Source organism: Colletotrichum truncatum (genome assembly GCF_014235925.2).
Source record: "Colletotrichum truncatum strain CMES1059 chromosome Unknown Contig_0009, whole genome shotgun sequence".
NCBI classification, from domain to species: Eukaryota; Fungi; Ascomycota; class Sordariomycetes; order Glomerellales; family Glomerellaceae; genus Colletotrichum; species Colletotrichum truncatum.
Window position 1 is genome coordinate 2,258,336 of NW_027222406.1, and position 15,109 is coordinate 2,273,444.

The following is a 15,109-nucleotide window of genomic DNA, read 5'->3' on the forward strand; positions in this document are numbered from 1 at the left end:
TGACGGCCTATATGGCCAGTTCTATATGTGGTCATTGGACAAGAATCCTCACACGGAATTCGATGAAAGTATGTCACTGGGACATGAATCATTCTAGCTGACATGAACAAGAAGCTTCGTGGGATCAGCCACTTGAAAGTGCAGATCAACATCCTCCTAACGATAAGCCCTTGGTTTCCGGACCTTTCGGAAGATGAGCTCTGGCATGGCTCTGCAGCAATGAGTCGGACACCCAAAATTACCCGTCTAAACTTCGGTCGTTCATGGGCGGCGCAGTTCGGTAGCAAACAAACCGGTACAGCCCTACGACGCCCGCGCTCCGAGTCGTCCGAAGAGCTGGGGAAACTTTTTTATAAAAAAGTTGTAAAGCCAACAGGTTGGGTCGGGTTGTACCGGCTTCCGAGCTAGAAAGCCTCTGTGCAGAAACCTACCTGCAACATCACGCAACTTGCACAGAAAGTCTAGCGTTGCTCTGCAGTTGGATCCCAGGGGATCAGGTGTGAAACAGGTGCCTCGGTCGAGTCAGCCACATGGGGAGCATGCGAGCTTGCGACAGGTCCATGTGGAATTGACCGGCAGGGACTCGCTTGGCATTTGCGCCTCTGCGACGTCTGGTAGTGGGAGGAATACCTATGAGTTTGGGGGTCATGACCAGCTTCGGCCGAGCAGGATGCGAATGCCTCGTTTATCTGCAAGACAATCTAGATACGACCAAGGTGCAGAGGAGAGCAGATCAATATTGAAAAGTTGCATTTGGGGAGGAATCGCGTACAATACCTGAATCGGGAAAGGCTACTACTAGGAGTAGTTCCGCTGTAGGCGAGTGTGACGTTGGTTTGAATTTGGTGCTAGATGACCAATGCTGTCACCATCTACTGTCTAATCTTTGTAAGCCCTCCTCTTGGATAGCTGGAATGCCGGGCACATGGGCTAGAATGCGTCCCCTCCTCTAGGAAAAAAACCAAAAAGAAAATGTGGAGTTGCATGCATTCTGCTGACAGTCAATTATTGCTCAGATACTTGGGACAATTTGATGATGCCAAGTTGTCCGATCGGTCCTTTTAGGCGGCCAGGCTTCGATAACAGTCTCACACTTGCTGCCGAGTGGCTTCGGTGCGACAACATCAATGAATCAGTGGCTGCGGCGGCAGAGGAGCTCAGTGAGCTTGGTGCAGCTCTAGCCAAGCACGCCAGGTAGATGAGTCAAGCAGGAGTCAAGACAGCCAAGCTTCTCAACAAAGCATTGTTGCTACCACCCAATGGCGAGAGTTCCGCCTCCCACGGTTGATTAGCTACAGCGGATAGGGCAGAGTTCAACGGGCCAAAGCCAGAACGGCCCAACTCGGATGGCACTCTGTGGCTCCGGCGATGGTGGAACTTGGCGCTCCTAGATCGGGGCCGAAGGCTTGGTGGGTAGGAATTGCAGCAGATCTGGTCGTCTCCGGACATGGCCACCGTCTCAGACCCCCGAACCGGTGACGTCCAAGCCTCGAAGCCCTCCTTGACAGCTGGAGATAGGGTGAAGATCAGGGGCAAGACCCGTCGAGAATGGGAATACCATCAAACGGTGTGTCGTTGTTGTTGTTGTTCCGCAATGAGGTAAAACCAGGAACAAGAGCTGAACGAGCTAGGGAACTTGCTAGACAAGGGAGCTTAGGTGACATTGTCAGCTGTCGGGAATGTCTCGGAGGACCCTGTCTGTCAGGCTTAGTGCCATCGGTGATGGGTTTGCTGGCGGGGGATGTGGAGGGGAGCTGAATATTGTTTTCCACAGACATAAGGCGGTGACAGCGGTTGGTGGTGGAGAATTTGACTGCTTGAGAGAAAATTGAGCCCGTATTTTGGTTGGGAAGGTGTTTACACAATTACGGAGAGGAATGTATTAAATGTATAAAAATGCATAACTGATGATAATCAATGAGTACGTATCATTTGTGCTAGACATTCTTCATTATTCGCAAGGACACTCCCTCCACTTTTAGCTTGGATGACAGCACCGCCACTTGATTGGCCGTTGATCCGAGCGTACGGATAAAGCGCCATGTATCCGTAGAAGAGCCCTGTATGGATACACACGACATACCTACGTAAGGCATTTGTTGTAGTGGTCCTTCGCCTTATCTTAGCGGGAGAACTAGCACGAGTACCCACTGAAAAGCAGTAAAATCTACGAGCAATGCCCCCCTTCAACAGTGAATAACAACCATTGCCGATTTTGATAGGCAGTAGGCTTTCTGTAAGCCCTCAAAAATGCTCCTTCAGAGCTCTAAATTCCAACCCTCAGGTCCGGATCATCTGTACCCGTGCGCCGGATGACGTGAGACTCACCCCGACCCTGCCACCCTCCACGGGGTCCCCCCTCCCTGCACCCTGCACCTCCTTGCCTTGCCAGATGCCCACACTAAACCGTGAGTCTTTGCGTATCTTTTCCAAGGGGACGGACGTGTGTTTGTCTGTGTTTCGCTAGCTCTAATAGTTAGTGTACGGACACATCCCACATGCTTTCTGGATCTTCCACTCGACGCCTCCTTCAGCCTTGGGGCTAGTCGAAACCCAACGAGGGGTCCCGGTCCCGAGGGGCTGTGGCCTGCTTGGCTTAAGCAATTGGCTATTGCGATGAGCGGCGCCTCCGTCAGCAAAAAAAGCCCTTAGGGAACCCGCCGGCCTTTTTGGTGTTGGTTTAATATTTGATTTTCTTACTTTTAGCGGACTTGCGATCTTACACACACCACTCTTAATATCGACAAAGGGACCACAACCAACCTCCCATTGACACCTACAAGCGGTCACTTACACTCGATAATAATCAAGAGGTGGGAAAACAACATCGAGAAATGCTTCGCAAGAAGGAGGTCTACACGACCGTCACCCCCATCCCGGGCTTCATCCCCCGCCAGCTCGCCATCGACATTCTCCATTCTCACTCCGAAGTCATCACCCTCAACCCTCTCGTCCTCGACCACAAGCCCATCAAGGCGCCCCGCGATGCCGCCTCCGACGAGTACTACTCGACATGGTATGAGATCACCGAGCGCGTCCAGTTCATCCCCGGCATCGGCAAGATGGGCTCCGGCAAGATCTCTTTTAACGGCTGCTTCCACGACATGCCCTGGGGCCTGCAGACGCACACCTACGCTCCCATGAACATTGACATCCGCATCAAGTACCGCATCGACGGCAATCAGCCCGGCGTCGAGCCGCCCCAGCAGCCCGAGATAGGCATGTCCGGCCTCGGCGTCCCGGCCGACGGACTCTACCTGCGCGAGGACATTGAGATCCGATGCAATGTCACCATGACGAGCTTTGTCAAGACCCAGCTCAAGGCCGCGAGCAAGGAGATGGTGTCGCGCATCATCAAGAAGGCCGAACTTCTCGACGCCGGCGTCCTCCAGGCAATGTTCGAGGACGGCAAGCTCAAGACCATCAACCCCGCCGACCGCACCAACACCGCTCTGCGCTCGCCCACCTTCCCGCACAACCCCAGCGGCAGCCCGCGACCCGAGTCTTACTCCCCCGGAAACCCGCGCTACCAAGTCCCTCGTCCGTCTTCAGTGCAGAGCCAGGGGCGCCCGGGATCGCAAGGGAACTACACTTCTTCCTACGCCAAGCCGATGGAGCTCCCCTCCCACCAGAACAATGCGCCAGGCCACAACTCATTCATCGCCGAGCTGCCTGGCAACTTCTACCACCCGCAGGAAAACAAGAGTCTCCATCCCCCGCCGCAGCCGTCCCCAGGACTGTCTGACCAGCAACAACCACCGCAATACGACCGCAACTCCATATCCCAGCAGAGCCAGCTATCGCCTGACCTCAACAACTGGCGGTGGTCGCAGGGCCAGCGCAGCCCGTCACAGCAGAGCTCCCGCCCGACGAGCATGAGCTCCGACGGCAGCGGCGGCGGGTTCTCTAGCCCGGGGCTCGACCACAAGGGTTTCTCATCGGAGCTGCCCACACATGCCGAGACGCAGGAGGAGCACCGCGGGGACCCGATTAAGACCGTAGATGTCTCACAGCACCGTGTCAAGGGCCCACAGGCGTACCAAGCGTACCATTACAACCCCCAGGATTACGCGCAGGCAGGACGGTAAAGGGGATTTCTACGGAATTCGGGGGCTACAAGGGGGATGTTTCTGTAATTGTATCGTCACGAACTTGGGAAATGGTGTTTGGGATTATGCGAATGGTTTTGGGGGATCGATCTTTTCCATGATACCGCTACGTTTTTTTTTTTTTTTGGGGGGGGGGGGGGGGGATGAGGGCCTTGTAAGAGATATCTCGAGCGACTGGGTTGTGACCGGAAAAAAGGGGCTATGATATCCACACTGCAAACGAATACTAAACCGTATACCCGTCAGAACTCTCGTCTTTATTTTTATTTTGGCAATGTTGCTATCGTGGTCCTGCCCGGATGAGACAAGCTGCCGTGTGTAACAGTGATGACGTCGCCCCAGTCAGCTGGGTGACACCACATATATCACCTGCTTACCGACGGATAGGCAGCCGTTTACCAGTAGTGAATGAGAGAGTGAGATTGTCACTCGGCAGTCATGGATTTTCGTAGTGCATATGTCCAAGAGTATGGGAGACATTTCGCTCCGGACAGCCCCCAACGCGAAAGGCTCGCACTCATCGCGACTCGATTCTCATTGAGCTTCTACTAGTACTACTGACGCGTCAGCTTCCCCCGTGCCGAGCCGGTTCATGAGCGGACTTTTGGTATTTAACCGCTTGATTATAGCTTTACCTTATTTCCCCGTCACCCACTATCTCAGTACTTATTCATCATCCTGCTCCAGCGCATCTCCGTAGTCCGGTGCCGTCAAACCCCCCTTTCCGGACGTCGCACGAAAGGAACATCTGAAAGATCTTTTTTTTTTTTTTTGTATATTCTGCCGTAGAAGTCTCACTGAAGAAGTTGAATAATCAACTGGAACATACTAGTCATAATGCCAATATGCCAATCAGAACATGTCATACCCTGCGCTACGCCATCGCCCCCGGCGACCCGAAATCTTGGGTAGCGGTGCTCCGCCAGTTCACGAGGTGAGTTGAGTAGGTGGATACCTCGACACAACCTTTTTTTTTTTTCTAGGAGCTCGAGATTAAGCCTGGATCGTGGATACGTCTTAAATCCCGCAGCCCGTTGGGTGCGCCAGATTGAATACAGTACAGTACCGGAGTTACCTGGAAACTTCTCCCCGCCAAGGATGAGTATCCCTGGTGCTAAGGGACGACGTTGGGTGTAATACGGCTTCGGGCTTGTTCAGCAAATTACGAGCTAGCTATGTCGTCCGTTAAACTTGCCTGATGTAGTTGAAAGTTGTTTGGATAAAGTAGAGACATCTACAGGCACAAAATTGACATTAGTGACGAGTCGCGTTGTAAGAAACCCAGGTCAGAGGAGCCTTGATAGGTACTGCCACCGCGACTGCTCCTAGTCTTGCACTGACTCTATTCAAAACATCACTGTTAAACGTTACTTGCCCATGAGACGAGACAAACACACAAGGTCAACATGTGGCACGAGTCACAATTCTAATCTGGAGCCAAACCTTCATAGTATTGATAACCACAAATCGACACGCCAGAGCCAAAGAAAATATAAGAGACAACCTACAATACACAATCCGGTGCCAAGCCATTGTCCTTTAGGCCAACGCCCGTCAGATATCAACTCGAGGATTCCCGCTACTCCGACGAGAACCGTCATTCACACGCGGCACGTCTTCCTCAGGCAGTCCCCCGTATCTATAACCCTATACACCGACAGCTAGTTGAATCGCCACTTATGAAACGGGGCTCCTGCGGGGACGACCGCGCCCGCGCTTCTTCACGCCTTCTCCATCAACCTGTGCCTGTTCCTCTACGGACTTCTCCGCCTGGTCATCTCCCACAACCGCATCATCCAAGAGCCTCTTGCGGCCCTGCCTGGCCTTCTTTTGAGCGGGCTCCTTCAGGGCTTCATCAGGCTCCGAGGCCTTGCGGGGGCGACCGCGGGGCTTCTTCACAGGCGCGGCAACAGCCTTGACAAGCTTTTCACGTCCGCCTCTGGAAGCCCAGTAGTCCTCGACCAACGGCCGAGCGACCTGAAGCATGTTCTCCTCGGGTTCCCAAGACCGCTCCCGCGATCCAGTCCAGCAGACATACAGCTCGACCTTTCCGTTGGGCTTTTGCTTGTGCTTCTCAACCCTCAGCGCGTGCCAAAGCTCCTTGTCGGCCATGGCGCCTAAACGGCCGCCCCTGACACTGTCCCAGTAGGCGAACAGAGCTTCCTCCGCGTCCTCATGGATGTTCGACTCAGGCTCCCAGGTAGGCTCATCATGCTTCCAGCGGACCTGCAGTTGGAAAAGTGTCTTGTCCTTGGGATCGCGACGGTGAGTGATGATACCGTCAAATACAAACAAGCCATTCTTGGCATCGTTTTCCATATCCACATCCTTGTCTTCGGCGGCGGCGGCGGCGGCTGAGGTGGCAGCAGCAGGCTTGGTAGTCTCTGCAGCCTCAATAGTATCCGCATTGTCAGAATTGTCTGTCTTGTCGGTATTGTTAGCGGTAGTGGTGACATTGATTTCACTCTCTTCTGCGGCCGGAGGGGCCGGAGCTGCTGGGATTGCTGGAACTGCTGGAACTTCCGGGGCAGCTTGGGTAGCAGGCGGTGCGGCGACTACACAAAGTTAGCAGAGACTACTAGTATTGGATCGTCTTCTTACCTTCAACATCCTCCTTCACAGGGCTCTTGGCTCGTTCTGCTGCGACATCTTCCTCGATCTGGTTGCCAAGCTGGATGGTGGTGTCGTTGATATCGGCGGTGACGTTTGCGGCCTCCGCTTCCTCTTCGGCTTCTTTCTCTACAGGAGCGGGGGTCGCCTCGGCCTCGGGTTCTCTGCTGCGCTTGCGGCTAACGATTGTCTGCTCAAATGTTGACGTGACAGTGGCAGTACCGTTGCGCACTCCAGTGAAATTGTTAACTACGCTCGAGAGTGTCTTCCTGACAGACGACACCATACCAGGTCGGGGGATTACGGGCTCAGGAGTAGCCGCGTTGACTTCCGCGGCGGGAGAAACCTCAATATCGGCAGCGACGGCTGTAGGCGTAGGTATGGACTCAGCAGGTGTAGACTCAGCGGGTGTAGACTCGGCAACAACGGCGGGTGTAACAACGTCGGCGGGGGTGCTGCGGTCTGCGGTATCCATATCGTCGGCAGCGGTATCGCTAAGAGTCTTGCGCGTGGGGGAGGTGAGAGGGATCTGGGAAGACAGGCGTTGGGCAGGAGGCGAGTGGGAGCGCGAGGCGTCGGATCGCGGGCTGCCGGTGGCCGTGAGGCTCTTGATGCGCTTGTTCGGGAGCGGGGATTGCGAACCGGAGGGTTTAGCGGGGGACGACAGGAAGTTGCCAAAGGCGCCGTTCTTTAGGGTAATCTGATGTTTGTTTGCCGACTGAGGGCCGGGTCCAGGCGACTCGTTAAGCCGGGCCATGATCGGGTCGTCTTTAGCGTGGGGGTATTGGTTGCGCCCGCGACGTCTGCGCCGTCGGATGTCGTGGAATCTCTGGCTTGCGCCTGAAGAACTCACTCGATGGGAGAATCCGACACTGCGTTAGAAATAAAATAAAATCAAATCCTCACGAAGCGTGACTTGATGAAAAGCAACAGTACAAAGCCAATTGGACCAAATGAATGCCAACGACGCGGTGGAATGGGAGATGACCTGAGTCGGGGGTCGGAAATGGAATCAAGGCTGAAGACCGAAAGTCAGCTTGAATTCGAGAGGAGGAGCTTTGGCCCTTCCTTTTCTGGCGCTCTTGCTCTTGCGGAGCTGCTGGTAACGTAAGAGGAACGCGACGCGGTACAAGGATAACTTATGTAATACGCTTTGCCTGTTTCATTGGCTCGCTTCAGATGTCAACCATGGCATTCATGCACGTGATCTCCACTTTGTGGGGCTGTACCTGTTGTCTGGGACGGAAGGCGGATGTTCTCGAACAAGCAAGAACACCTGGAGAAGGGGCCGCGGAGTACCGCAGGAAAGCACGGAACGCACCATTCTTTAGCACGGTGAATAGGTAGGTAGAACAAGCTTTTTCTTCTACGTACGGAACCACCCCTATGTGTGTGAAATAAAGCCGAAGAAGACAAACTTTCAATTGAAACGTGCTATTCATTACCCTAGTCAGTTTGTCTCTCTTCATCATCTGTTGCCGCATTGAATTCTGCTTCGAGCGATGTTTGTCGGTGCTTCGATGCATCAGAATTGAAAAGCCCCTGCTGTTTAGGACTGAACTCTCAGCCACCTATTGAAGAGCACTGAGGTAAGAAGCGTGCCTTTTCCCTGCTCAGTTGGTATGTTAGCACCACTCAACTAGTTCTACGCTACATAACTACACAGTACGCACCGTCCAGGTAAATCCATGGTCTCCTTTCCTCTTCTTCAATCAGTGGATCCACACATAGTCGCTCCGATTTGTGATGAAGATGTTGACCATGATGAGGGAGTTGAAGTGTTGGTCAGAAGAGAGAATCCAGAAATGCCAACTTATGAAAGCTCAAGGTGTAGATTGATAATATTGTCATGCACAAAAGCTGTTGGTGTTGCATGCAGCGTCCTGCAACTGTGGTAGCATGTCCTGCTAGCAGAAAAGGGCGAAATCATTCCTCCTAATTACCCAGGCGGTTAAAAAATATTGACTTTGGTTGGGGCAGGGGCTAAAGAAGGGAATGCCTCTCGTTTGTGACGTGGAGAGTTATGGAAATGATACTGGAACAGAGCTCCTTTGTCACATTGACCGCATTTTAAGATGGGCTCCTGTAGACTGCAAACCGACAGGTCATCATCGCCACTCTACCAGAGGCCGCCTGACGAGAAGTATCTGGGCATCCACCGAGCTTACCTCAAGATTGTGCTCTAAGTCTCTGCTAGAACCTAAAGATGCCACGATTGTCTTGGAAGTCTTGTTGACCCGAAACCTCGCAAGAGCATGCCCACACCTAACGTGGTCATCTCGTTGATCTCTTTGATGACTTCTTCTCGAAACCGCATGGATTCTTGGCTTCCTCCAACATCCAACAAAGGCATTTTAACTCCAAACAACCCCAGTAAACGGTAAACAGGATCCTTTTCCCGCGTTGTCGCGCGATCAGTTGCCCACGTCACCCTGACTGCTACGGGTATGTCAGTCAACTTTTGTCAATGCTCCGGCCTGGAAAAGATTCATATAACAAAACCATCTTTCTCATGCTGATGCGACACAAATAAGATCGCAATGATGACTGTGGGTTCCCGTCGTTTTCCAATTTCCGTGAAAGAACTCTAACTTAATCTGGTCCAATAAGCTCCCCCAGTCCATCCCTGAGTAAACCATAGCAATTACTCGCAATAATCTGCATCTGAAACTACACATAGTATACTGTCACATTATCATATCGTTCGAACTTAGATCTGACAGCCTCTCTGATCTTGGTGGAGGTCTACTCATCAACACGACACATGTCAACTCAGATGTACCCATGGCCCTTCGCAAGCACAACATAACACAACTCCCGCATCTTCACCATCCAGCCTTTTGGTCTATTATTTTAAAACTTTAATTTCTTCATAGACTTCTTCTGTTTCTTCCCTTCTGTTGGAAAGAAATAACGTAGCACGGTGAATTAATGGGGCCAAAAAGCTCGTCGATCTCAAAAGCTAAGCAGTAAGTGCGTTTCAATGGACCTAATAAATGGATCTAACAAAATCTGGCGACCGCGTTGGTGCGAGTGACAGAATGGCAATGCTTCATTTAACCAACGCCAACGGTGTTTAGGGAGGGCACTCAGGCGTTCATGACAAAAGATCTGGTCATCCTGTGGGAAGACAGTATGGGAAGCCAGGCTGTTATAACTCACGTGTACCTGAGGCGCCCTTGTGGTTGCCGTCCATTTATCAGCCAACGGTCAGCAAGGCATCGCTGGATCAACCCTAGTCCCACCACAGATTCAGCCTTGTTACACATGATCTTGGATTGTGTTATCGTAGCTGGCAACAAGTTCCGTGAAAACTTCTTAGCGCGTATCAAATGTAAGGCAAATGAGGCAGAATGAAACGGGCCCATGTAGTTGAGAATGCCACCATAATGAGAAGGACTAGAGAAGATTAAAGGCTGGAGTGTCACGACTGGCAACGGGTGGTTGTGATGTAATAAAGTGGCGTATCAGTGCCAGATTCTCAGATGATCATGACTTTTCATTCACGATTAGACGAATAGAGAGTGCATCAGTTGGGAGACTCCGCAAGCCCATCCTCATCAAACAAGTTTGATAGGCGAAGAAGAGTAGACCATGAGCAGCCATAGCTATTGTTGTGTCGGACATATAATTCATCTCTGGACATACGCATTTTCAATGATTAATGACTCAATTCGAATGCAAATGTCTGTCTATTTGGAAGACTAGTTGCCAGACACTCAATTGCAAAGTATTTCGCTTGCAAAACTTCCCCTCCTTTATGCCATTCTGACAACTATCGTATTCCCGAGAAAGAGTATTGAGGAGACAAAGATTTGTTTCCAGATGCCAGATGTAAGAATAAAGCGTAGCAAAGATAAAAAGCGTCGAGTAACCAGTTCATCGAGGTTCCCACCTGATAGAACTCTCAACCGTGTCCATGAGAACATCGAAGTTTGCATTTAAAATCCAGTCTTGGAAAATATCGTTCCAAACATGCTCGTCGACAGCAAACTCTTCGATATAGGTAGATGCTTTCATTGGGAACGACGTTGATGCGGCGTTAACGCGGGTGTCGTAATCTGTGATACACAGGCATTTGATGCTCTGAGGAAGCGTTGACAGAGGCCCAAATGATGAAGGATCGGCCATTTCATGGCCATCGGTGTATACGATGCTATCAAGATCCACCCAAAGGTACTCAAGATTGACAAATGCTGCGAAGCTGTCGGGGCGTAGCATGCCATCAAGGTAGTGCCATGAACAATTGATGCAGAGCGTGCGCAAGCTATGAGCGTGCTTCGACTGGAGGCCGCGGAGAAGATGCAACGGGTGCAGCATGTCTTCAAAATCATAGCCGTCATCAAATAGCCAACCGTCGTCAGGAATATATTTGAATAGAATCAGTGGTGCGCAGCTTTCTATAATGTGTAGGACGCTGGAAGGATCATTCGGCCCACATTCCAACTCAACGAGGGTCAGGTGAGTGACATTTTTGAACATTGTGGGGTGCGGATGGATGAAGATGTTGTGAAACGGGATTGTAAGGGTGCCGCAAAGAAACATATACGACGGATGAACTTTAATCATGGAAAGAAATTCGTGCTCTATGTTATCGGAGACCAAAAAGTGTGTTGCTGGTCTCAAGGCAAGATACTGTGTACTGGAATTGACGACTGGAAAGTCTCCTGCATATTCGTCTTCCTCTTGAAAAGGCGTGGAATCGGGTTGGCTTGGAAGACCTAATCCTAGTTGTTCAAGGTTCTTCAGCTTTCCAAGCACAAGACTGGCGATGGTCAAAATGCGTCTGTCACAAATATCCTTGGCATGATCGAGCCAGTCGTCCTCAGACCATGGGATGGTCGCATTCTCTGCCTGTTGACGAATGAAGGCGGCGTCGTATTTGTCAATGTGATTGGGTACGCCTGCAACCCGCTCAAGACGAATGTAGATCTTGGTAACTCTTTCAGCAATCTCGGGCCTAACAGCAAGAAGCTGCAGGAAACGGATGGATTTGTGGAAAAAGTCTTTGCCGTGCAAGCTGATGGTATGATGCAGACATTTTTCGAGACATTGATACTTGCGGCAGGTGAGAGAGAGACTAAGAACATCATCCCAGCCTTGCTGAAGTAGCTGGCCTACTTCTTCATCGTTGGATGTTTCGGCAAAGGCCTCGATCACCGTGATGCCTCGAAGACGTAAGAAGTCGCAAATATCCATAACCATCTCCATTGGGAGATCCGTGAAGCGGGCCATGGTGGATTGATGTTGACCTGTTTAGACGTTGATCGAAAGTTGTCGACGACTGAGGGACGTATGGGAAATAATGGAATTGGCAGAATTTTTGAAGGTGAATGGTTGCCTGAAATTTCTTTTGATCTACCCCTTAATAACACAAAGACGCCTTGGGGAGTATGATGCCCGGAGAAGGTGCGATGTGGCTCCTGGGTGGTAAGGAAAGAACTTGGGTGGTGTTGCAAGGCACGTGTTTGAAAGCTGCCTTCCATTTCTAAAAAGCAGCTTAATCAGAAAAACATTCACATTGGTAAAATTTTATTTTTCTTGCGGAATTCGAGACGCCTTTTCCTTCTCAACCAACCTAGTTGTTTTTGAAACCTGACCTGCTCCTTCCCTCTTGGATCTTAAAGTAAGATCATTTCGGAACCTCATGTATAAGGTATTATCTGGAGCACGACCTAGTTCGCCCACCTTCTTTCTAGAATCAACCTTGCATTTAGCTCACTAATAGACCATGAATACTCTTAAGACTTTGGTATTCTTTGATAATGCTACTAACAGGCCTTCTGAGTTTAGGCCTCTCCAGTTACTTGCATTGGTAGGCTGATGACGTAGAGAGAGACAGTTGCTTCTCGAAGGAGAAAGTGTGATTAGAAGATATCTTGTTATGGGGCCTCATTGTAAACATACCTTTCATCTCTCTGCCGGTAAATGATGGCAGTTATTGCAAGCCAAGAGATGTGCTTCTCGTCTATCATGGTGAGGTTCACATTCACCATACACCTACCTACTCTACCTACTCCGTACCGCTATCTAAAGCCCGACAGGCCAATCAAATCGTGTAAACCAGTAGAAAACAGACACACCGCATGCTGTCTCACTCACGGCAGGACACATCCAGTCCAATGGTGCCACCTTCCATCTATTTTAACACGCGGTATCCGCATCCTCTGGCTCCCGGAGTGGACCCCCCCTGTGGAACCGACCTGAACCGGGGAGGAACGAGGTGCCCAGCCGTTGAAACTTGGGCGGTTGGGAAGGCGCTACGGGACGGGGCCCGCGGGGGATGGCAGTTGGTGGGATGGGCAGATTTAGTGGGGACCCAGCCACTGAAATTCCCAACCCGACATGCCACCAAATGCACGTAATCCTTTGTCTTTTTTGTCGACCAAATGTGGGTAGGAAATTGTTAGTGCTTTCCCAGCCACTTGGATACTACAGTTCATATAGATAGAAAAAAAATAATAGTCGCCGGGCGACCTGAAAGTTTTCCCCAGAAGGAGGAGTGCGTTTGTCTGTTCTTTTTTGGCTGCTAGTTCCCGTCCTTCCCGAGTCCGATCCCCCTTTTCTTTATCCTAGATCATTTATTCTGATCTTTCGGGGCCTCCAAGAGTCCACCAGCCAGTCTCTTCATTGGGGATTGATTACAATCCATTGTCAACCGGACAAAGAGAAACCCGGCCGGACATTATTGTCTCAGTTTCAACCCCCGAAAATCATCAAACGGCAGCCTTCATCACAGTCATGGCCATGGGCATCCAGCAACAGAACCACCAGGGAGAACCGCCCATGTTCCCTGGTGACTTTGTCGAGTATAACGGCCAGTACGATACAAACGACCGACAGCCGCGCGAGGGCGGTCGAAACGGCCGTTATCGACGAGTCCGTTCCCCTTCGCTTGACGACGACTCCCGCTTCACTGCCGGCGCACCTAGTGAGCCGACCTCAGAAGGTGTCCTGCACGATGCCGTACTTGCGCAGGCGCCCCATCAACAGGTAAGTAAACAGGAGTGAAAAGAAATTTCCGTCGAAGGAAAAAAAATGAAATGAAAAAAAAAAGCACCTACCACACCCACCACCACTACCACCAACCCCTGAATTTTCCCCTCCCAGCCTCTCAACACAAACTCACCCTCCTTTACACTCACTGAAGGATGGACGTATGAGCACTCACTCAACCTCCCAACCTTCACCCCTTTTGTGCGCCCCTCTCACCCACAGACCGACCGGACCATCTGTTCTCACTCAACTCACTCATCAGACGAACACCTTTTTGCTGACACTCATTTCTTCCCCCTAATGCAGCAAAAAGTTGTGCCAACAGCTCAAAGCGGTCGTGGGCAGCCTCGCGCAGCAGGACCAAGAAGCGGACCGCCCTCCATGGCCAACGCATCTCAGAACCGCAGGTCTTACCCCCAGCCACCTCCAGTCAATTCCCAACTGCCGCCGTACGCCTCAGGCCCCGAGGATGACTGGTCCCCTGTGTCCCGCGGCCCGGCCGCCGCTGCCGCCGCGGTAGCAGCAGCGACAGGCGGAGGCTACTCTCGCAGACGCACAGAACGCCACGCCCGCCGCCAGTCATCCACCTCTGGCGGTCCGCCCCCGGGTGCTTCGGATCCTCAGTTAGGCGGCGGCGCATCCCCGCGCACTGCCGGACCTCCCGGCGAGACCCTGAACCAGAACTCGCCGCGCGTCCCCTCGCAGCAGCACCAGCAGGTCCCCAACCCGGCCGGTCTCCGTCCTCCGTCCCCTCCCATGGGCAACCTCGGCAGCCTAGGCGACGACATTAGCCGCCTCCAGAGCCCCAGCATCTCCAAGAGTGTCCTCGAGCCCCTTCAGCGCAAGATGCTTCAGTACCACAACCTGATGGAAGAAGCGCAGGGCCAGATGACACAGCTCGACGACGAACTGCGCGCCCTCCAGGAGCGCCGTAGACAGGCCGAGCAGCGCTTCATCGACGCCAAGGGCAAGCACGACGAGTATGAGCGCCAGCACCTGGACGTCGAGCGTGCTCTGCGCGGCGACTATGGCCCCACTCACCACCAGCAGCTGCCTCCCCTGCAGCCGCCGCCCCCTCAGCAACAGCAGCAGCAGATGTACAGCAACAGCCCGCCGAGGACGGTGGGGCGGCCGGCTTCGAGCATCATGAGTTACGACGACAGGCCGATGAGCGGGAGGAGCTCGATCCAGGGCAAGAAGAGCAAGTTTCGGATTAGCTTGTTTGGGAGGTAGATGTTGCTGATGTTGCACTTTTGGAGGTTTCTTCATAGGTTGCCGAGGATGGCCTTGGGGACTGTCGATTCTTGTCTTAATATTTCTTGACTCTGGCTGGAATGAAGGGAACTGGATTCATGTGGGATGAGGCAGGTGGAGTACATATAATGACTGGTTAA

General features: G+C 52.0%; 4 protein-coding genes across 4 annotated transcripts; 2 read left to right on the forward strand and 2 right to left on the reverse strand.

Annotated features, from left to right (window-relative positions):
• Nucleotides 1–2,834: 2,834 nt before the first annotated feature.
• Nucleotides 2,835–4,088, forward strand: CTRU02_213151 (NACHT and WD40 domain protein; the record flags this gene model as incomplete). The annotated part of the gene is made up of 1 exon (XM_036721713.1): nt 2,835–4,088. One exon carries the CDS (start codon nt 2,835–2,837, stop codon nt 4,086–4,088), a length of 1,254 nt encoding a protein of 417 aa, XP_036586882.1.
• A 1,698-nt stretch (nt 4,089–5,786) lies between these two features.
• Nucleotides 5,787–7,476, reverse strand: CTRU02_213152 (chromo domain-containing protein; the record flags this gene model as incomplete). The annotated part of the gene is made up of 2 exons (XM_070205981.1): nt 5,787–6,640; nt 6,711–7,476. 2 exons carry the CDS (start codon nt 7,474–7,476, stop codon nt 5,787–5,789), a joined length of 1,620 nt encoding a protein of 539 aa, XP_070060374.1.
• A 3,122-nt stretch (nt 7,477–10,598) lies between these two features.
• On the reverse strand, nt 10,599–11,954 carry CTRU02_213153 (uncharacterized protein; the record flags this gene model as incomplete). Its single annotated transcript, XM_036721715.1, has 1 exon — nt 10,599–11,954. The coding sequence occupies one exon, from the start codon at nt 11,952–11,954 to the stop codon at nt 10,599–10,601; it is 1,356 nt and encodes a 451-aa protein (XP_036586884.1).
• A 1,506-nt stretch (nt 11,955–13,460) lies between these two features.
• CTRU02_213154 (uncharacterized protein) lies at nt 13,461–14,948 on the forward strand (the record flags this gene model as incomplete). The annotated part of the gene is made up of 2 exons (XM_070205982.1): nt 13,461–13,724; nt 14,022–14,948. 2 exons carry the CDS (start codon nt 13,461–13,463, stop codon nt 14,946–14,948), a joined length of 1,191 nt encoding a protein of 396 aa, XP_070060375.1.
• Between the last annotated feature and the right edge of the window lie 161 nt (nt 14,949–15,109).